The sequence below is a fragment of the Silene latifolia genome, chromosome X, assembly GCF_048544455.1.
Source record: "Silene latifolia isolate original U9 population chromosome X, ASM4854445v1, whole genome shotgun sequence".
In the NCBI taxonomy this organism is placed as follows: domain Eukaryota; kingdom Viridiplantae; phylum Streptophyta; class Magnoliopsida; order Caryophyllales; family Caryophyllaceae; genus Silene; species Silene latifolia.
The window spans coordinates 263,544,392-263,566,411 of NC_133537.1; the positions used below are offsets into that span (position 1 = coordinate 263,544,392).

The following is a 22,020-nucleotide window of genomic DNA, read 5'->3' on the forward strand; positions in this document are numbered from 1 at the left end:
GAAATGACCACTTATTTTGTTAGAAAAGATGAGAAGATACAAATGATGGAAAGTTGACTACATTTGAGTTAGTGTTGTCTTAAAAAACGATCCATTTTTTTGATCAAAAGCCATGTCGATTTCAAAATTTCTTCGATTAGAAGATTATTGGCACCAATCATCATACACAATATACATTTTGTATATATCTATTAGTGAGCTCTTTCATAAAAAAAACTGCACTCGTTAACAAAGTTTTCGAGATCTTTTTCAAAATTACAAACATTACTTGGAGTAAATAAGTGCTCGTTTGGTTGATGCGGGAATTGAACTCCTGTGTTAATATGCAATTCACTGGAATTCAACTCCCATATGTAATTCCCATGAAATGTAAAAAACATGTTTGGTTGCCTTGTGGGAGTTTGTGTTTCCTAGGAATTAAACTCTCATATAGTGTTTGGTTGAACCATGTCAATTCACCTGAATTTAATTTTTTTTACCAATATACCCCTCCATGATATTACTACACCTTATTTGTTCAACCTATAATATAACATTTTAACTCTACTTAAGAATTAAATCAAAGTAACGACAATTTCACACCAAAAGCAACATTAATTCCAATTCATCTAAAGTTTCATTATCGAAAAAAAAAAACAAATTATCTAGCTACACCGCATATGCGATCATAAGCTACAACTTTTGTCCAATTTCGAACTTGAACAAAATTCAAATGCCAATTATTATAATTTAACAAATTCGCCCGCTAGAAGTGCTTCCAAACAAGCTAGAACTAATTAGACCGCTCCGGAATCAACAAGCCATGCACATATGCACTTCTATAATCATCCGGAAGGCTGGAAAAAAAAAATCAACGTCAAGGGGAGCTGTAGCAATTTTTTTTTGAAGCCAAAATAACTTCAGCACGTGTTAACCCTTCGATCTTCATTACTTCCGAAATAACTTGCATTCTTCTGTCAGCAGACTCGGACTCATGTTTAAAACAATTGGCAAGCCTTCCTATGTGCTCGCCCGCGGTTTCCATCACATTAGTCATTTTATTAAGCTGGCCAGAAAATTCTCTTAAGGCTTCAATTGTTTCAGTTCTAGCCTTTTTTGTCTTCTTATTAACAGGTGCACTTGATGGCGACGCCTCAACTTCAGTACTTGACATCCCTGATGTGTTAGAGATATGAATTTCTTCTTCTTCAATTTCTTCTTGTTCACCTCTAGCTTCGTTCTCCATCTCCTCTGGTGCATCTTGCACGCTGCCGCCCTCGTTGCCGTTAGCCCTATCTTTACCCCAAATTTTTGCTAATTCGTCATATAAGGGGAAAGGCCTATTTCTTAATCCTGCAGCATTTTTGTGACTCTGTCGATAGAACATAATAATTATATAATATGTTAAACATATAGTTAAAATTCATTAACAATACATTAAAAATACATAAGTGAAAATTATCTTTAGCTAAACCTAGTTGGTAAACAAATAACGTCATATATTAGAACCTTTTCAATGAATAGAAAGAGCTTATTTAATAGAGTTGGTACACTTTATTTATCGGGCAGCAATCTTGAATAGGCCTTGTCCAGCAAGAATGCAACAGCAAGGTCACTTGAAGTCATCCCTAACGGACTAAACAAAGGAGTACAATACTATCACTACTATGCATACTTTCCCACTACTATGCATACTTACATTCCTAGTACTAGTAAGAAACAACTTGAAACTTAATGTTTTAAGATGGATGTAATCGTCTTAATAAGTCGGATGTATTAATCCATGTGAGATGATATTTGACCCTTTTATATAATATTAAGACGGATATTTCCGACTTCAGAAGACTAACAAATAACCGAAATGTTGGGAGTACATTAAAATAAATACGTGTAGCTCAAAATTACCTTTAGCCAAGCTTCCCAAACTGATTGTTCACATGTAACAAACTTTTGTTCATCATTCCAACCGAAACCACTAGCCTGTGGACTTAACATATCCGTAATCGCATCAAATTGTTTTCTTAAAGTCTTAACTCTTGATTCAATATGAGGTTTGGCTCTCTTTCCACATCCAAGCAATTTTTCCTCCAAAAGAGTTTCAATCTTGGAGTACGCACCATTTTTGAACTGACCGTTATCTGCTTTCCATCCACCAAGGTCGAGAAGATCTTGCATAGCACTTACAAGTGCTTGATCCTCAGTACTTGACCACCTTGAGTGAGTAGTCATCACAATGACAAAAATCTGACTCTAAAAAAGATTTATAAATGAATTCAATAATCATTATAAAACAATAAAACATAGATATACAAAACAAAAATAAATGCATAAACAAGTTTATAAAAAAAACTAAATAGAGCATTCTAACATCTCTCAATGGTAACAAATAGTCAAATACAAAGTACATTCAAAAACCATATGTCAAATTTACGAAGTTGTTGTTTCCAACCAAGCATTATACATTTGAGTAGCTAGCTCATTTCTAAATGTAGTCCAAGCAGCACTTGTTTCCATGGTATCAATGCATTCATCATCTTCCTCCTCACCACCATCTTGTACGAGAGATTCCAAAGGATCTACCGTCATGTTTGTTCGAATAAAATTATGCAATAAGGCACACCCAAAAATTATCCTAGACATTGTTTTTCTAGAATACCAAGTGGTATTTCTTAGAATACCCCATCTCATTTTCAACAATCCAAAACATCTTTCTATGACATTTCTTGCTTGAGAGTGCTTCATGTTAAAATACTCTTCTTTGCATGTTGGTTGAGCACCCTTCTTCCAAATACTCAAATGATATCTTACTCCTCTAAATGGTGTTAAAAATCCCTCACAATTCATATATCCAGCATCGCATAGATAATAATACCCTAAAATAGAGACAATAATATCTTAATATCTTAAATTGGTTAATATTTTACAATAGCAAACTCAAATCGGTTATTGTTATTACCTTGCGGTACTCTCAAAGGATTATCCCTAGATAGTGCATCACGGAGAATTCTATTATCATGTGCCGAACCCTCCCAACCGGGTAACAAATAAACAAATTGCATATCCCGTGTGCAAGCCGCGAGAACATTAGTAGTAAGTTCTCCTCTCCTAGTTCTAAACCTAACTTTATCCTCCCCTCCAACACGAAGCTTAATATGTGTTCCATCTAAAGCACCCAAGCAATTCTACAAAATATAGACGCACATATGTCATTAGTAAACTAAAAAAAAAAAGAGAAATAAAATTGGAACTCATAAAGTCACCATAAAATCATGATTTATTTTCTTACCTTAAAACAGTTCCATCTTTCATCTTGACAATTTTCAGTGATCGGTTCAGGTTTCTTGAATAAAAGATGATGACATCTAAGCACGGCACGAAGAACTGAATTGAAATGTCTGGATACAGTCTCTCCACTTCTTCTAAAATATAACTGAGTTCTTCTATTTTTCGTGTCATGAGAAAGTGTAAAAAGAAATAATGCAACCATTTCCTCTAAACTCGTGTTTCTATTCCCTTCAAGCCTACCGACATCCCTAAGCAACTCACATAACTTACCAAAGCATGATCATCCATCCTAAGGTTATCGAAACATACTACATCATTCCCTTGTATAATTGACCTAAGATTTAAAAGTCTTGCTTGAATTCTTTCATCAATGGAGTTGTCAAACACATATGTCATAGATTTCGGAATCTTACTATTTAAATTTGCTAGAAGACATAATAATTCAACAATAGTCTCCATAACCATCAAAAGCATTTGTCTATATATCACAATACATGTAACAACTATCTTCTTCCGTTTACTCAAAGACAGTCGAGCCATCGTAGAAAAACACCCACCTAAGATTAATAAATAATTGAAAGTTAACAACAATACCCAACAAGCTATGAATATCACGCTATTAACTATAATAACAACTATACGGGTCGAGAGTCATGAGAATTTATTTCAAGACTGTGAAAATAGCAGAAGAATTGTGCTCAAGTGAGTCCCAAGGACATTCTAAATGCAATCAATGTAAAACAAATCCAAAGAAATTAAGAAAATGGTCAATGCATCAATCATTGCTGGATGATATGTGATATGGCAGCAGAAGAACGAAGCTAGAGTTAATCGAGTTTTGTTGAAACCTGAGTTGATTTTAGAACACGTGAAGTCTCTTATTAAAAGTACAATAGGTCTTACTTGTGACGGATATATCCGTCACAAGCTTGTGACGGGTCAAGTATCACTCATATAGGTATATAAGACAAAAAGTAGAATGTATACGATTCACAAATAATTTGTCTTTATTCTCTTATATGGGTTTTACTTGACCCGTCACAAGCTTGTGACGGATATCGACCGTCACAAATAAGAATTTGTGTTAAAAGTATGATTCTTTGTGCTCGTTTGGTTGATGTGGTCAATTGAGAGAGCTTGTGTCATCATCGATGACATACTTGTCCCATTTCTAGAGAGCTTGTGTCATCATTGAGAGAGCTTGTGTCATCATCAATGACATACTTGTCCACTCCCCTGCGTTTTACTCCTTCAATTCAAAATTAGCGATCACCGAACCCATCATTATTAACTATACGTTTCTTTTACATATTTGACAAATGAATTATGCCTACTTCAAAAACCTCACCCTAAAACCCTGGTTCATCACCTTAGCCTACCATATACCAATTTATTAATATCTAACATTTGATGTCATATCCTAATTTGAAAAGGTTAATATCACAAAAACAATAGTTTTTTTTTTCAATTAATACATACAGTATCCGAACCAAACATTCAATCAAAAAAATACAAATTAACAATAAAAATGAAACAGATACAATCGAGAAGAGCAATAATGGATGAGAATAGACAAAAAAAATTGTAGATGGAATAAATAATATGATGAGATCATACCTTATTGCTTATTTGCTTGTGAATGGTGTTGATGAGTGGTGTTGATGAGCTGTGTGCAAACGATATAACTTCATAGGAGAGAAATAGGGAAGTGATCCTACGTTTATGCAAGCTTTAAAACTTTCTCTTTTTTTTAGGGCTAAATGGGTAATTTTCAAGGAAATAAGATGTGGGAGTTTCCAATTACCTAGGGAGGGGTTGGTAATCAAACTCCTACATCATGTAGGAGTTGAATTCTCCCTTGGAGGGGTAACCAAACAAGTTACTAAAAACTCAATTCATGGGAATTCTAAATTCCCATGAATTGAGGGTGTAACCAAACAAGGTCTAAGTAACGAGATAGAAATTAACCAATCTCAATTATTGATTGAATGAAAAAAACTAGTATTCAATTAAACATGATGAAACCAAACGGAAGATAGAAATTTGAATATATTTGAGTTTCATCTCAATACAATAACACGATTTACTCATTACAATAACTGAGCTTCTACATTACAATAACTACAAATATCAGAACTTTACATGACAATAACTGAGTTTCTACATTAGAATAACTACAAATACAAGAGTTTCCACATTACAACAACTGAGTTTCTACATTACAATAATCGAGTTATTCAATTAAACAAGATGAAAACTAACAAAAAATGATCAAGTATATACATCAATTTTTCCATCGAACGTTAATTATCCGCGTCTATCTTGATTCAACCTGCAAATCACCAAAAGACAGACTATCACTTAACAGTACACCCAAGAAATAACTACAAGATACAATAACTGAGTTTTAATAATACAATAACTGGGTTAAAGTAATATAATAATCGAGATGTAATATTACAACAACAACAACAACAACATTTTATAAGAACATTATATAGAATAACTCGGTCAATATATTACAATAATTGGATTGTAAAATAACTATAGCTGACTTTAAACAACTAACGAGCGAATAACTAACACATATATAGAATAACTAAATTTATTCATTACAATAACCGAGTTTCTACATTACAATAACTACAAATACCTGAGTTTCTACATTTACAATAACTGAGTTTATACATTATAATAACTGAGTTCATACATTACAATAACAGAGTTTCTGCATTTTAATAACTATTAAATAACCACGTTTCTTCTTTACAATAACTGAGTTTCTTCATTCAATTAGACATTTTAACAAACAGTTGGTGTGCTAATCTAGATTACCAGCAGTTTTTCAGGTTTACGATAAATCATCAATCAAATGCCAACGGTATGATAAACAAGCATACTAACGGAGTAGTAATTGAAATAACTCGCAAAATAACATATATTGACTAACATAATCTACGCTTACCTTTGTTTTGTCGATTCGCGCTGAGGTTTCTGCAAATTTTGGGGAAAAATTGACTATTGATGCGTGTATCAATCAAATTGAACAAAGATAATGAAATAATTTTGTATTTTCGACTTGAATTACTCTAGTTTTTATGGAGAATTCGATGAAATTGTCGATGAATTGATTTTCATGTTTTTTGTTTGATGTGAAAACAAAGAAATTAGGTTTAGAGACAGGGGAGTAGTCAGATTAGAGAGAGAAGCGATCTTTGTTTTTGTTACGTGTAATTGTGAGGAATTGATTTTGTTAGATCAATTGTATATATATGCGGAGGTAACTTACGAAAAGTGGCAAACTCACTGGATCCTACCCTCTCTCTCTCTCTCTCTCTCTCTCTCTCTCTATATATATATATATATATATATATATATATATATATATATATATATATATATATATATATATATATACTCCTCCCGTCATTATATTGTTTCCATTTGATATGAGCACAATACTTAAGGAAAAGTATTAAAATAATAGTAAAAGAGTTGTGTGAGGTTGGTGATAGAGAGAGGGATGAATTATTACTCCCTCCAGTTTTTTTTATATGACGTTTTAAGGTTTTCTTATTTTTACTCTATATATGACGTTATAATCTTTATTTATTAAGGCTCCACATCTTCCAAGATATGGTTTATGCAGCTTTTCCATTCCAACCAATAGAAAAAAGCAAAAGAAAGACAAGTGGTTAACAATGCACCATTTTCTATAACAAAATGCCTATAAAATACTAGAATTCACATACTGACATATGTACCGTAAATAAATGAAGAGAGATAAGAAAGTGGAGGAAATTCACATCTTAATTCATGTGCACATATACAAAACGTCATATAATGAACAGAGGAGGGAGTAGTAGTTAAATAAAGAATTGTGAGACCAAAACATAAAGGAAAATAATAAAATATGAATAAAAGAGTTGTGTGGGGTTTGGTGATAGGAGAGAGGAATGAATAAATAAGAGTAAAAGTTTCTAAAAATAGAAAGGAGAACATTAGCTGAATAATCCGTTTCGGAAAAGAGAGAACATTATAGTGACTGCGAAGGAGTATATACTTACTAAAGAATGGTCTTACACTCTAATACAGTATATCTTATTGTATAATTTATGTCACTTGATATACACAATCTTGTTCAAACCATCCAGAGGAAAACGAAGACCCCTTGTGGGGTTGGTACAACTTGTTAGGAGAAGTTCCATCAAGTATAACAAATCCCTAAAAGTCACAATCAAGGCGCCAAATTAATGGCACCAACACACTAAACCAAACCCACCCAACTTGGAAAAAAAAGCAACACATTCATATTCATTTCTATGATCTCTCTCGATGGTTATGTTGGTTAGTCTACTAGCATTCATTTCCATAATTTCAAAAATTGACCAGGACATTAAACTACCCTTCTAACGGTTCTCCCCCAATTAATCAATTATACAAATACTACAACTTAAATTACCTAGAATTATAACTTATCAACCATTTTCTTTTTTTAGGGTTTTCTTTTGCTGTACAATTTACTTAGATATTCACCCAAAAAATTGCCACCTTTTTCCCTCTTTTTGTTCCTTCCTTTGTACCCGTTTGATTTTAATTCCGGGAAAATTCTCCTTTTTTTGTCTTTGAATTAATTTTTTTATTCATCAAAAAGTAAACCCTAAAAATATCCCTTTTTTTGTCCCCTTTAACACTCATAAACCCTGAATTTGGACTCGATTGAAGGTGCCCATGTCGTAATTTGTGCGTTTATTGGGTAATTATTGTTAATTGTTTTATTTTTGGGAATTTGGTGAATTACAATGGCTTGAAAAAGCGATTATATGAGGTTAGATTTTGTTGGGTTTTTGTTATAATTTAGTGAGATTCCCAAAGTTTGGTTCTTTATGGATTCTGGGCATTGTTTGTGTAATTGGTATTTACTAGATGGAGATGGATGGATGTTCATTTAATTAATTGTGAATAAAAAGGGTTTAATTTAATTAATTGAGATTTTCAAGTATTTGGGTGAATTATGGGGTGCGTTAGTACTAAGCCATATGTAACTGAAGATGATATTAGGAGGCCATTAGAGAGAACACAAAGTAAAAGGCTTTCTCGGGCGTCTTCGTGTCGAGAAGGGAATCCCCCATTGATGAATAGAAGTGATAGTAGAAGTTTATTGATTGATAGGCAAACTAATCGTTCAATTCGGTTAAATGAGGACAATTTTGAGAAAACTAGAGTCAAACCCGATGATGATGCTTTAGCTAATTTTTCGAGCATTAGGATGATCCCCAAAGGCCAGGAAGCTGAGCTTGTTGCTGCTGGTTGGCCTTCTTGGCTCGCTTCAGCTGCTGGGGAAGCTATCAGTGGTTGGATTCCAAGACGTTCGGATAGTTTCGAGAGATTGGATAAAGTATGTGTTATGCAGCATACTTTTCAAGTTGCTTATTTTTCACTACTTATTTGTTCTATTTTTTATGCTTCTTGTATGGTGAAGTAGCTGATTCTTTATAATATTGTTTGTTAATTCAGCTCTAGGAACCTTAACACTCCTAGTTGTATATACTGTTTAGAAGTATTCGATATAGAATTGCCCAAAGTTTGGAGTTAAACCATGTTAAGATTGTGATTTACAAAATAGTATATTGACAGTTTTTAGTATTAGGAGAGTGAAATAAAACCTGATATTCACATCTATTAGCAATACTAGTAATCTGTAAGTTATTAATTGTCAATGTGATAATACGATGAACATTAATGCTTTGGTATCCAAGACTGCAAGACTTATATTGTGTTAGGACTTATGATACATTATATGCTTGGATTGGTCATTTGACTAGCCAGTTACTATAAGATAAATTTTAATGGTAACATGGATGCTCAACTTTGTGTGTCATGGGTTTAAAACTGAATTCATGTCCAGGGATTCAAAGCTCTAATTGAGGTCCTTTGTGCACTGTTGAAATTTGAATTTTAATTCCTTGATGTACAATTTTATTTGTTTCCTTGTATTGTAATTTGTCATGAAAAGGCAAAAAGCAAACTGTTCAGTGCATATATGGCTTAATCCCTCCGTCCCGCATGGGAGTTTCCATTTGCTTTTAACACAATGTTTCAGGTAGAGCAAAGTAAGTGGATTAGAGAGTGTAAAGTGCCAGTTTTGTGCTTCTATGTTAATTATACTCATTTAGAAGTATCTGTCGCGGGCGCGTGTCCAATTATCGGACCAGTAGCTAGGGGAGGGCTGGCAGGGGCAGTCGTCCCCGTTGGAGGATAGAAATTTCGAAGTTTTTAGTTAAAATTTTGGGTTTTTTTCAAGTTTACCTTATACTATTACACTCCTCCGCTATCTTCTTCAAATCATGGCTCCGCCACTATGTCGGACTTGACCATTTTTATGAAAAACATGTATATTTGGGCTTAAAATGAGGTACTCAAGTTTCATACCTTGGCGGAGTGCAGAATGTCGACATGTGTACGAGCATATAGAAGAGTCGGAGAAAAAAAAAAAAAACCAACTCCTATTATTTGTTCCTTCCCCTCAACATTAAGCACCACCAGCTGCTGGTCCATGTCGGACACCGCCGCATTCCTTGCCCACTGCACCACGACTACTACCTCTATCACTTTCCACCATCACACCTCCATAACAACCACCAAAACAGCCATCAAGCTCCACAACTACCAAGCTCTTGCCTTTCCGAATATCACTAGATTCACACCCCTACAACCACCGCACAAATAACCACACTCATCCTATTTCATGCCATTCCTGAATTTCCACAATACCAGATCCATTTCACAGCAAAGGATGTTTTCATGGGATTAGGTTCACACAAAGAAGTAAAATCTGGTTGTGGAGTTGTAAATGTTTAGGGAGAGAGGTGTTGGTGTCGATGGTCGATTTAGAGGTCGGCTGCTTGCTCGACAATATCATTCTTGAGGGAGTAAAGGCAAAGGAAGGCATGAAGGTGGTGGTAGCTGTGTTGAGGCTAAGCGATGTTAGGGTGAAGATTGGGTTGTTGAGGATTTAACGGGTTTAGTTGAACTGTTGAAGTTAATTTACTATTGTTAGTGATATAATAGTGGGCTGCTTATGTGGTCGATTCCCATACGGGATGTTCCTCGTAAAAAAAACAAGAGGGGTAAATTGGTCATTATACAAAGGTAAAACTTACACAACTTAGAAACGTAAACGATCAGCTGGAAAAGCCTAAAAGGAAAACATAAACATTTTGGTGTAATGGAGGGAGTATTTGGTTGTCCAACTTGTCAGTCTTGTGTATATATATACTAGATTTAATGCCCGTGCGATGCACGGACCGCTTGGTAGAGAGTTTTTTTAAATTCAACTTTGAGAAAGACTTATTAACAATAATAAAAAAAATACCTTATAAAACAGTCTTATAGCTAAAGAATGACGAAAATAATTACTCATCACACGGTCCTTTGAGAAAGACTTATTAACAATAATAAAAAAAAATATTATAAAACAGTAATAGTTACTTATCACACGGTCCATGATATAATTACTGTAATTAGTAACATGCATTTTTGTAAGCGTAAACCTAGCTTAATTACCGTGATTAATATGCATTAAGATTTCTTCTTATCATCTAAAAAAGCAAAATATGTTGGATTTTCGGAGTATTTTGGCCCTGCTTTATGATTCTAATTGCAGTTAATGTATTATACAACCGGTTGTATATAACAAAATTATAGCTCAATACGACTTTGTGTGAGAGCTCGATAACTTATAAAGTTGTTGTAGAATAGTATTTGTGCTCTTATTGTTTCGTAGTTAATATGTACAATAGAAAATTAAACTGATATAAGACGACCTTATAAATTCCCATATAAGACGACCTTATAAATAGACTTTGTAAAAGAGATCTTTTAATAATATCATTTCATTCTAGTGGATTATGTTATTGTTATTAATATATCCGTTTTAAGCAACCTTTATGTAAACAACCTCTATTTAGATTTAACTTACAAACAAATAACCGGTCGGAGTAATAACTTTTGTCCTACGTTTCATTGTAACATTATTTTTCCAATCAGAACAAAATGCTTAGTCTACTACTACACAATCCTTGTTCATCTCCAACCCTACGCAAATCTCATCATCTCCAATCCTCGTTCTTCCTCTAATCCGCCTCCTCTGATAGGTCTTCACAGTTCTGTCATCCCTATTTGTAAGGTCAATTTTTAGCTCTTTATTAACACAACGAACCTATGCATGAGGAAAGTTATAAAAAAGTAATTGTACGTGTAGTTGTAGTACGTACTTCACGAATAAAGAAGTGGTACGCATTACGAATCCGTTCTCGTTCAAATGTTTCAATGACCTATCATTTGCATATTAGAACAAAATTTAAACGTGCCTTAGCTAACTCACAATAACACACTTAGCAACGTCACTAAGTTTGTTAATTATTACTCTGTTCTTCATAATTTTAAAAACTTTTCATCAATAATAGATGCAACGGGAAATAATATCACAGATTTATACACTCTGTAATAGAGTATATTAATGAATGAAGTAGGACACATTAATACATTGTACTTGTGGTGTGCAGTGTGCTTTCCATCGATATTAATCAAGTTCCGCGTTCCCTTTCGAGTTGTTGACATCTTCATAGTTCATCCTATCATTATAACAAAAGAAATTTATTAGTAAAAACATTGTAACCAACATCTTGTATATGTAATATAAAACTGTATAGCTTGAGACTAATAAGCAGGAAAGACCAAAAATATTGTTATTGAAGGGAAAATCTAGGATGAGTTGAATTTATATATAGTATATACATTGTGTCCTACTCAAATATATAGACTATGTATAGTTATTAGGAATAAATTGTTTATTTATTTCTATTAAATAAAACTACCTATTCTACGTACTGTAGCCAAACTCTATCATTTGATTATACAAACTCTATCAACTCTATCATTTGATTATACAAACTCTATCATTTGGTTATACAAACTACCTGTTCTACGTATTGTTGTTGAGGTAAGATTCAAATATTATCCTTTAAATTACAAAATTGCAAATTTAAATTGAATAGATTTATTATAGGTAGTTCGTAAAAGTTGGAGACTCTGTGATGGCTCGAAAAAAGCTTCCTTTATTAATATAGATAGATTTTCTGTGAACTTAAATTGTTGCTTTAGTAAGTAATTTAGCAAATAGAGGAATTCAGCTCTAGCTCTTTCTTTTGTAACTTTTAGCAGTTATATGTATTTTCTAGAGGGAGAATTACCTTATTGTTGTTCCTTAGTGGTGAAATATGCATTTGGTGGTTAAGCTGACTAATTTCCATTACGAAACAGGGCACTGTGTTATTCACTATTCGTTCTGCCTATTTTTCAGATTGGGGAAGGAACTTATAGTAGTGTGTACAGGGCTCGAGATCTTATCCGTGGCAACATTGTTGCTCTGAAAAGAGTACGATTCGATAACCTTGACCGAGAAAGTGTCAAGTTCATGGCAAGGGAAATTCTCATATTACGTAGACTTGACCACCCGAACATAATTAAATTAGACGGGCTGATTACTTCCAACACATCTACAAGTTTATACCTTATCTTTGAGTATATGGAACATGATCTTACTGGTCTTTCATCCCTTCCAGGCCTCCAGTTCACAGAGCCGCAGGTACATTCATCTTACATTTCAAAATATTGCTTGTGCATCGTCCTTTTATGTTAACTATATTCTGTTTTTCTACTATGCAAGTTCTCAGGTTGCAGATATATTTTTGTCAGGTAAAATGTTTTATGCAGCAGCTATTAAGTGGACTTGACCATTGTCATAGTCGTGGAGTGTTGCATCGTGACATAAAGGGGTCAAATCTTTTGATTAATGAATCTGGCATCTTGAAAATCGCGGATTTCGGGCTGGCTACTTTTTTTGATCCCCAAAAAAGCCTGCCGCTGACAAGTCGTGTGGTAACTCTTTGGTATCGACCACCTGAGCTTTTACTTGGAGCAACTCATTATGGTGTCGCTGTTGATTTGTGGAGTGCTGGTTGTATTCTTGGAGAACTATATACTGGGAAGCCCATAATGCCTGGAAGGACAGAGGTAGTTTGCTGCCTTTGTTTCAGAAAATAGAACTTACATTTTGTTTGGGTTAAATTTCTGATCAATCGCAGACATGTGCCGTTTTGAACCTTTTGCTTGTTTTTTTTGAAGTTTTAATTGGCACACGTTTGAGCTGGTTTAAAATGTGTACCTTTTGATTTGATTTGATTTATTTATTTATTTTAATTCATGTTCTATTGAGCCTATTTCTTTCTATTCATTATTCTTGTTGTTGTCTAGATAGTACTTCCTTCATTATACAATGTTATCTCACTTCTTTTGGGTACAAGAACAAGGTAAAGGTCAAATAGCCGAAATTTCTCTTTTAACACCCAAGTCTAGCTTCTCAAGTTTGCCACTACACAACAGTTCACACTTTACAGCAGCTCATTACATCTCTCCTCATCACACCATCCTGAGCAATCTTGTTCTATAAGCGTACCCCCTCATATAGTATGGAATAGATGAAAGATGGTCTTTAACTTATAGGAATCATTTCCTAAATTTTACTTATTGATTCATCTGTGTCTATTGGATTAGTATCTCACGCACTCTTCTAGATCTTCAGAATGTGTTTCGATTCCGTTTCCCGATTATTGATTGTCGAAGGTCTTATAGCGGTCTTATAGTGGTCTTTAACTTATAGGAATCATTTCCTAAATTTTACTTATTGATTCATCTATGTCTATTGGATTAGTATCTCACGCACTCTTCTAGATCTTCAGAATGTGTTTCGATTCCGTTTCCCGATTATTGATTGTCGAAGGTCTTATAGTGGTTTTTAGCATTTTTTTAATTTGTCACTCCTGAATTTTTTTTCCATTACAAATATTTACGTTGTTTTTATGTGTATTATATTTTGCTCATAATTACTTGGAGTTGATGTGTTTCAAGACCACCCTTGAGCAAATCTATGTTACTCATATTTGCCAACAAGGTGTTCGTTCGGATACGGTATCAGACACTCCGTTTCGAAATTATGCTACACAACAATTAAACCTACATTAGACACGGACACTACCCTCTCCTCACATCCCACTTTTTCCCCATGTCTTCTTTGTTACCTTTTTAAAGACACTCTTGTCTATTCATAAGTTCAAATTTACTTAAAATGGCAAGGATCCAGAAAGTAATAAGAAACTAAAGGGTCGAAGTAAGTATTTTGTAAGAGGGTGTTGATGCTCCCAACAATGTCATGCTTTAGCTGTTCCGTTAATGTTGGTTCTACCACCAATTCCAATCATCAAAACATTAAATTCGGTTTTACTCAAGTCGACATGGTTTAGCCAAAGCTTATTGTTTAAAAGTATTTCTCAATCAATGTAGGTTGAGCAATTGCATAAAATTTTTAAACTCTGTGGTTCTCCACCTGACGAATATTGGAAAAACTCAAAGTTTCTCCACTCGACAGCATTCAAACCTCAAAGGCCATACCCCAGACGACTTGCCGAACGGTTTCAGGAACTTTCGACTCCTGCTTTGGCTCTTGTTGAGACTTTACTCTCTGTGGACCCTGCTTCTCGTGGGACTGCTTCTTCTGCCCTTAATAGCGAGGTATTTAATTTCATATATTCATTACTGTGGATTAGTGAATGAAACATCATATTTATATGGGTTTTTTGTCAGAAACTACCTTTTATTTAGGGTCATTTGTGAACAACTACCTTTCATTTTATTTTTGGCTTTCAACTACCTTTTATTTCTTCATTTTGCGAAAAACTACCAAAAATCCACTTCCGACAAAAAAAAGTCAACTTTCCGGCATTGACTTACCATTTCATGTTGAATCTAACTCCTTACTTCATAACCTTAATAATCGATGATAAAGATTGATTAAACCCGACATTAATCACCTCAATTTGTCTATCTCTTACCCGAATCAAAGTCCTAATCACCGAAACAAAATCATCATTGATATTAATCTTAACATGGTCAATAATTCTTCAACAATAATGATCTATTATGGCTTTGTTGGCAAAATTAACTCCTTGTGTTAACTATTTGAAAATAATCATGGATTCACTCGTAGGATCACTTGTGTGCGACTATCTCATTAGTTTTCGTATACCCACCATCTTACCATGAAGAGAGAAAGAAGGTACTTTAATATGACTTAGATGGACAGTAGGTTGATGAATCATGATTAGTCTGTAAGGTTGTTGAAATGTAAGGGTGAAGGTGAAAGTGGTAGTAAAGGTGACGACGGAGATGGAGATGGAGATTGAGATGGTTGATGCGTTGATATTGCTTTGAACAAACTTTTGATAAGGTGTTGGGCATGGAGATGAACTTTTTCGGATTTTGTTGGGTGAACAAAGGGAGAAATATGGGTTATATGTGTGAAAAAGGGAGAAAAGAGCAAGTCAACGCCGGAAAGTTGACTTTTGTTCGCCGGAAGTGGAATTTTTGGTAGTCTTTCGCAAAATGAAGAAATAAAAGGTAGTTGAAAGCCAAAAATAAAATGAAAGGTAGTTGTTCACAAATGGCCCTAAATAAAAGGCAGTTTCTGACAAAAAACCCTATTTATATTGGTATTAAACTATTAATGGTATAGTCCACATATAGAGAGAATAACATCAAGCATTAGGCTCTCCAGTCTTCCTCTATTGGGATAATAAGAAGGTGATTGTGCCAGCCATCATTAAACTTCCTATTTTTAGGAGTGAGATTGCCACGGGAAGATAACTTCCGTGGCTGTGTGTCCTCTATCCGGAAGGCCTTTCATTTCCACCTAGTCTCTGCATAAAAGTCTACATTACCTGTGGCATTATGCGTACTCTTATTTTTCCTCCTTGAAGTATAGTGTTAGCATGCATATAATTACCATTCGTCGTGAATTGCAGTTTTTCACTACAGAGCCTTTTGCTTGTGATCCCTCAACTTTACCTGAATATCCCCCTAGTAAAGAGATTGATGCACGAAAACGTGAGGAAGAAACAAAAAGGTTGGTTCGTTATATTTTTTTATTAATTATGTATGTCTTCGTTTAATATAATGTTACTTATTTTCAATGCTAATTTATAACCTTAACTAGTAAGCAGATCCAGAACCATTTTTAGCTGGGTGCCATAGAGTTACGTGAGTAAATATGTTGCTCAATTCAATCTTTTTACCCCGATGAACGGCGCGAGCCAAAGACAGCACTTGGTTAAGCACTTCATACATTTGCCACTGTTTGAATTATAGTAATAAGTTTAGTTAGCATACTGTAATCTATTTATAAATTTTCACTGCACATTGTAACTTTCCACCACCATTTGGATAATTGTAAGTTTTTATAAAGCTAGTTCTTTTGTGACTCAGAGTAGTAGTCCGTTTGCTGACATGACCAGTAGTATTGGTTTCTTCTCAACCAGTAGACTATGTCTAAGCATGAATACTAAATGAAATCTACTAGCGCCTTGATTCTGCCGGGCGATATTCTGACCCTAAGATATGACCGTCTTTCAAAGTTAATTTTTCTTACTGTCGTTTTATGTCATTTTTACTTTCTGAAAACATAGGAGGCTTCTTATATGGAACGTTGGGAAATTATGATGTCAATGCTAATGTTGCTGTTCCAAGTCTAATTCAGAATAGGCTTAGGTTGTTTTGTGGCTAAGGCAGATAAGGGTACCACAGTTTTTTATCCAATCAAGTTGGGCTCTTAGGACCATATGGAGTAGTCGTTTTCATGGAGGAGCTGATGACCGCTCCATTTTTCATTTTTTAAATGAAGGTCAGATAAAAAAACTGCTTTTTAATGCATAAAGAACGTGCTGCAATTGACTCCTTAACCGCTTGGAATGTAAGCCTTCTGAGGCATTGAGGTCCTGTTGAACTTGCTGTGAGAAGGCGTGAGGCATTGAGGCCATGGGGTTTCATGGTGCAAGGCGCGTGCCTTATGGACACGAGGCGCAATTGATTATAAAAAAAAATTATATTTTAGAATAAAATTTTGTGCTACAGTAGTCCCATTTTTGTTTTTAAAGGAGCTAACATGAATTTATAAGTGAACATTAAACGTTAGGTAGAGCGATTAAGCAATAGGTATAGAAGAGAAAAGTAAAATAGAAAAATTTGGAAACAAAATAGTAATGCTTCTTGGTTCAACTCAAGCGCCTTGGATGCGTCTCATGCGCCTCAAGCACCTTGTACCAATTTGACTGGTGCCGCTGTTGGCGAATCTAATGGTGAAATACCCATTTACTTTTTGGCTGTTAATAGTTTATTTTTTTCAGTAATTGAAGTAGTTTTATCGTCATTTTTTGTGATTTTATAGATGCTTCGGATTTACTTTGCTAATCTTGGAATTTTTAGTTCACCGGACTCGTGAATTATCATTTAGATACTATAGATGGATGATCTGTCCAACAGAAGTAGTTCAAGTAACTTCTATATTATGGCGGTGTAAAGGTTACATGCATCTTTCCCCTCCCTTGACGCCTCTACCTGGCCAATATCCAGGAGCATTTGTTTAGGAGGGACTAAAATAATGGTTTATGTAAACTTTTGTACTATTACCAAGGCTATGGATATGCTTACTGTTGGTCAATTATCTAACTTCAGGCGTAAATGGTAACCACCGTGTGTACTATTACCATGGCCCCAAATAGTGCTGTCATTTTTGCTGTTATTGATTATTTTGTTTGATGGAAAGAGGCTACTGAATGTACTATAGAATGGAAAAAATAAAATAACTCCATCTGATTGGAGGTTCATGCTGTGTGCCAAAACTAATTGCACTGTGGAAGTTTTCTGATTTCAGTCTTGATTATTAACAATGATAATTGCTGAAGTGCGAGTTGAGAACATCAATTCCTACTCTTATCTTTATACACGTAATGAGTAGATGACAATGATGTATTTTTTGCATTGTTTTCTTGGTTGTAGGCATCAAGCTTTAGAGAACAAGCGGGATAGAGTTGATCAAATAAAACAGGGCTCACAAGAATCTGCAGCGTCTCTCTCGGCCAAGGTTAATGCTGAATTTGTCTCTTCGTTGCAGGTAAAATAGGCATTTTTGAGGTGCCCTTTAGCTTGAATGATTAAATCACCTTTAGATACTTCAATTTCTAGTATGTAGTTCAGTAGTATAAAAAAAATTTGCATTTGATTAGATTATGCATTATGATCCTATAGTGCTAAGTATTTGGCAAAGTGTGAAATATGAGGCTGGGTTGAGGTTACCTTAAATTAGTTCGCTTATCTTTAATAGAAATAAGTATTTTGAAGTGTCTTAGGTATTGGATTAGGTGATCCCTAAATCCTTGTTGACTAAGGTTTTGTTGTAGTATAACTCCACTGTAATACCAGGTGTTATAGATTTTTAAGGCAGAAAGCCTTTCATCTTATCATACAGTAAATGTACTGTTACTAGGAGTACCATCTTAACGATTTTCCATCATCTTATATTCTATTGACGTTGACGCAACTCTTACCTTCTCCCTAATAACCTCATATTTCAAATTTGAGCCGATCCTTTTTTATATGGTCATAGATGCAGCGGTAGCAGACTGATCTCCACCATCTTCATTTTGTGCACATGACACTGTTTTAGTGCCCAACACTCAGTGCTATATAAGAGTGCAAGCCTAATTATCATGCGGTAGAATAAATTCACTATGTCGGGATCACATAGAAACCATGTGACACTATTTCTTGTCAAGCAACCCGCCTTAATTTTATAAGCCATTTAATTTTCCATCCTTTTGGGTAATAGATGCTAGATGACAAAAAAAATGGATGTTTGAGAAACCTTCCCATTAGAAGTGATCATCCCCATCTCTCTACCTCCCTTTTCGCTAACCTACAGTCCAGATATTCAGTCTTAAGTATAAAGCCTCGGGCGCCCAAAGTATGCCTCTAATGTTCCAAGTTTCTTTAATTCTCTCCTTCGTCTAATCAGCCCAAATCGTAGTAAAGTACTCTTTTGTTCTCCCATTGTTAGGTTGTACACTTATAGTAGCTGCCTCATACTTGTCTTTTATTAGGTCAATATGTTTCGCAATACATCATTGTCTTTTCTTATAGTAGCTGCCTCATACTTATCTTTTATTAGGCCCATCAATGTATACTTCCGTTGCTTTATCATATGCCTTCTATTAATTGATTAAAAATAAAATCATTCATATGTAAGTCTTTAGCTGTTTAGCATCATGAGTGTCATAAGATAATTGCTTCCGTAGTAGATCTCTTAAGCATAAATCCATATTGTTTTACCGAGAGTTTTACACATATTCGGGGCATTTCTTCAATCATTCATTCCCATATTTTCACTCATTTAGTTACCCGTGGTCGGTATGTTATCATAAAATACCTTTTGTCTATTTTTGAGTAGTCATTGTTTAGTTGATGTCAGTTTATCTCACTGTTCCTGAACTCACCTTTGTCCTTCTTACTATACCTTTTCTCCTTACATTTAGTTTTATTTCACTGGAGTGATATTATGAGGGAGGGATACCGGATACACCCTTTTCTAATGCAAATTTGACTTTCGGTATATTTCACATATATTGCTACATTATCTTTTAATTTTGTTTTATTATCCTAGAATATATCAAAACGTCTCAACTTTGACTCAAATGTGATTTTTGACGCAAGTTTCCATTAGTGTAGTCTGGGAATTTGTTAACACGTTGGTGAACCTGCCTCTATCGGACCCTACTTACTCCGAGCTTTACGGTAGCCCATATGGCATTGGCGTAATGTTGTTGTATGACTTTATTATCTAGAGTTAATTCGTTAGGCTTCTGCAATTCATATAACAATTGAGATTGCTACCCCATGCTATTTCTTGAATAAGGCTTCTCAATCGCTGCCCTTTCAATTAATTGTGGTTTTATGGTATGTGAGATCCACACCAGTGGATGGTGTAATGGATTTACTAAAATGTTTCCATTATTTGATTACAGAAAAAGAAAAGCCAATCCCAAGCAAAGCCTCGACAAGAATTGTTCAGGCCCTGTCGGCATGATTCAACTTTGGGTCCCATATTTGATCTTAGCAGGAATACGCAAGATGTCAAAGAAGTGAGTAAAGAAATTTTTGACCGCCTTCATCAGAGAGGTATATATTCGGGACCATTAACTGGGGGGAAGGGATGGTCGAATGCTGACGAGAAGAGATTAGATTCTTCTTCATTTTCAAGGCTGCCCAATCTAACAACTCTATCTAGCTTAGCACCAAATAGGACTTTGGCATCTGGAGATAATTCTGGAAGCCATGGTTCCTTACAAAATAAGAAAGCAACAGATGCAACAGGAAGATTTCCAGTGACTACGAGTGATTTGGATAGGATACGAAATGACAATTTGCTGCACTCCGATTATCCTCAATATGAAGAAAATACATGCACTAGAAGATCAGCACTAGTAAGTTTTATGGCATTTATCTGATGTGATGTACCAGCATTATCTTTGATTTAGAGGGAGTAAACTTTCCTGCATGATGTGAACTATCCTTCAGAAGGCATTCCCTAGGTTGCATAAGATACAAATTGAGCAATCTATATAACTGGAGATCAGTTCGCTGATTCAAACTGTGATTTTGTTATGGCTATGTTACATGATCTTGGACGTGAGTGTCAGATACGTCTACACAAGTGCTGGACGTGCTGTTCTTCAATTTCTTAGACGTTGAAGAAGTGGGTATGGATATGTGTACTGTGTACACATCTTTGAAAAGGAATTTTAAATTACAACTTTGTAACATCTCGAGTATCTGAATTCATCAGAGATGTTTGTGACACGAGACTTGAAACTGTTAAAAGTCATGCTCATTTTTCTTAACGAACAGAAACTAGGACAAATCTATCTCATCTTTTTGGAGAAGTGAGGAAAGTGATTGCCATTTACTTTCAACCCACCTGAGAGTGTAGGACACGGTTGTCCTTTATTTGTCATTACGTTAGCTATATTATTGGCCTCGTGAAAACAAAGAAAATAGTTAACTTTCTGCTCATAACTAATGACTATTTTCTGCTTTGCCCTTTTATCCAGCATAGTTATGCACCAAATGACGAAAGGATTCATTTCTCCGGCCCATTACCTGATCCATCAAAAGATCTGGATTGGATGCTCAAGGAGCATGATCTCAGGATCCATGAAGCAGCTCGTCGTGCTCGGTTCGACAAGTTTAAGCATGGCAAAGTACTCGTGAGATGATCAAAGTAACCGCTGCTTATGAGAATTGGGGTGGACAATGTAACATATCTAATCAAGGCTGCGACACCCAATCATGGTGGTTTTGTGAAGATTTTGAACTATCGCCTCTGCTGGATTGTAAGTTGATATTGGCCGTATTAATCAAGGTTAGGCTGCGACAACCAGACCATGACCATGACAAATTCTAGATTTAATACCATGATTTCATGTAAATACACACAAATAGGTGTATATGTTTGGATCGTCAAGGTGACGATTCAGAGGAATTATATTTGTTGCAATATATATAGATGTATACAAGTATCTTCTCATCTAAAAGGCATGATTTTGTAATTTATCCATTTCTTTATGATCATATTGAAAATCTTAAGGAACAAGCTGAAATCGGCCTGGGTTCTGCAGATCGGATTCTGGACCCATCACAGTACTTGCAAAATTGCAAGGGTTTCAGAGCTGCCAACTTTTGGTTATTGGGTAGGTCTCTTTCTTATCATTGCGAGGCGTCTGAAGTTTGAATCTAGAAGCTGCAAAAGCT

General features: G+C 34.9%; 1 protein-coding gene across 3 annotated transcripts; it reads left to right on the plus strand.

The window, feature by feature from the left end:
• The first annotated feature begins 7,486 nt into the window (after window positions 1-7,486).
• Window positions 7,487-21,803, plus strand: LOC141623955 (putative serine/threonine-protein kinase At1g54610). 3 transcript variants are annotated; one of them, XM_074440116.1, is made up of 8 exons: window positions 7,487-8,662; window positions 12,629-12,913; window positions 13,024-13,341; window positions 14,668-14,895; window positions 16,185-16,285; window positions 18,214-18,328; window positions 20,235-20,693; window positions 21,326-21,803. In XM_074440116.1, the coding sequence occupies exons 1-8, from the start codon at window positions 8,279-8,281 to the stop codon at window positions 21,338-21,340; spliced, it is 1,905 nt and encodes a 634-aa protein (XP_074296217.1). In that variant the 5' UTR covers window positions 7,487-8,278; the 3' UTR covers window positions 21,341-21,803. The 3 variants fall into 3 exon arrangements, with proteins under 3 accessions (XP_074296217.1, XP_074296216.1, XP_074296218.1); XM_074440115.1 differs by having other exon boundaries at window positions 7,492-8,662; window positions 21,321-21,803; XM_074440117.1 differs by lacking the exon at window positions 14,668-14,895 and having other exon boundaries at window positions 7,492-8,662; window positions 21,321-21,803.
• Window positions 21,804-22,020: the final 217 nt, after the last annotated feature.

What these genes read in the sequence shown, in the direction of transcription:
- LOC141623955 (XM_074440115.1), top strand. Translation starts at nt 8,279, where the DNA reads ATGGGGTGCGTTAGTACTAAGCCATATGTAACTGAAGATGATATTAGG. An exon ending in TAATGCCTGGAAGGACAGAG is followed by an intron (nt 13,342 to 14,667) that starts GTAGTTTGCTGC and finishes CAATCAATGTAG; the next exon opens with GTTGAGCAATTGCATAAAAT. An exon ending in GCACTAGAAGATCAGCACTA is followed by an intron (nt 20,694 to 21,320) that starts GTAAGTTTTATG and finishes CCTTTTATCCAG; the next exon opens with CATAGTTATGCACCAAATGA.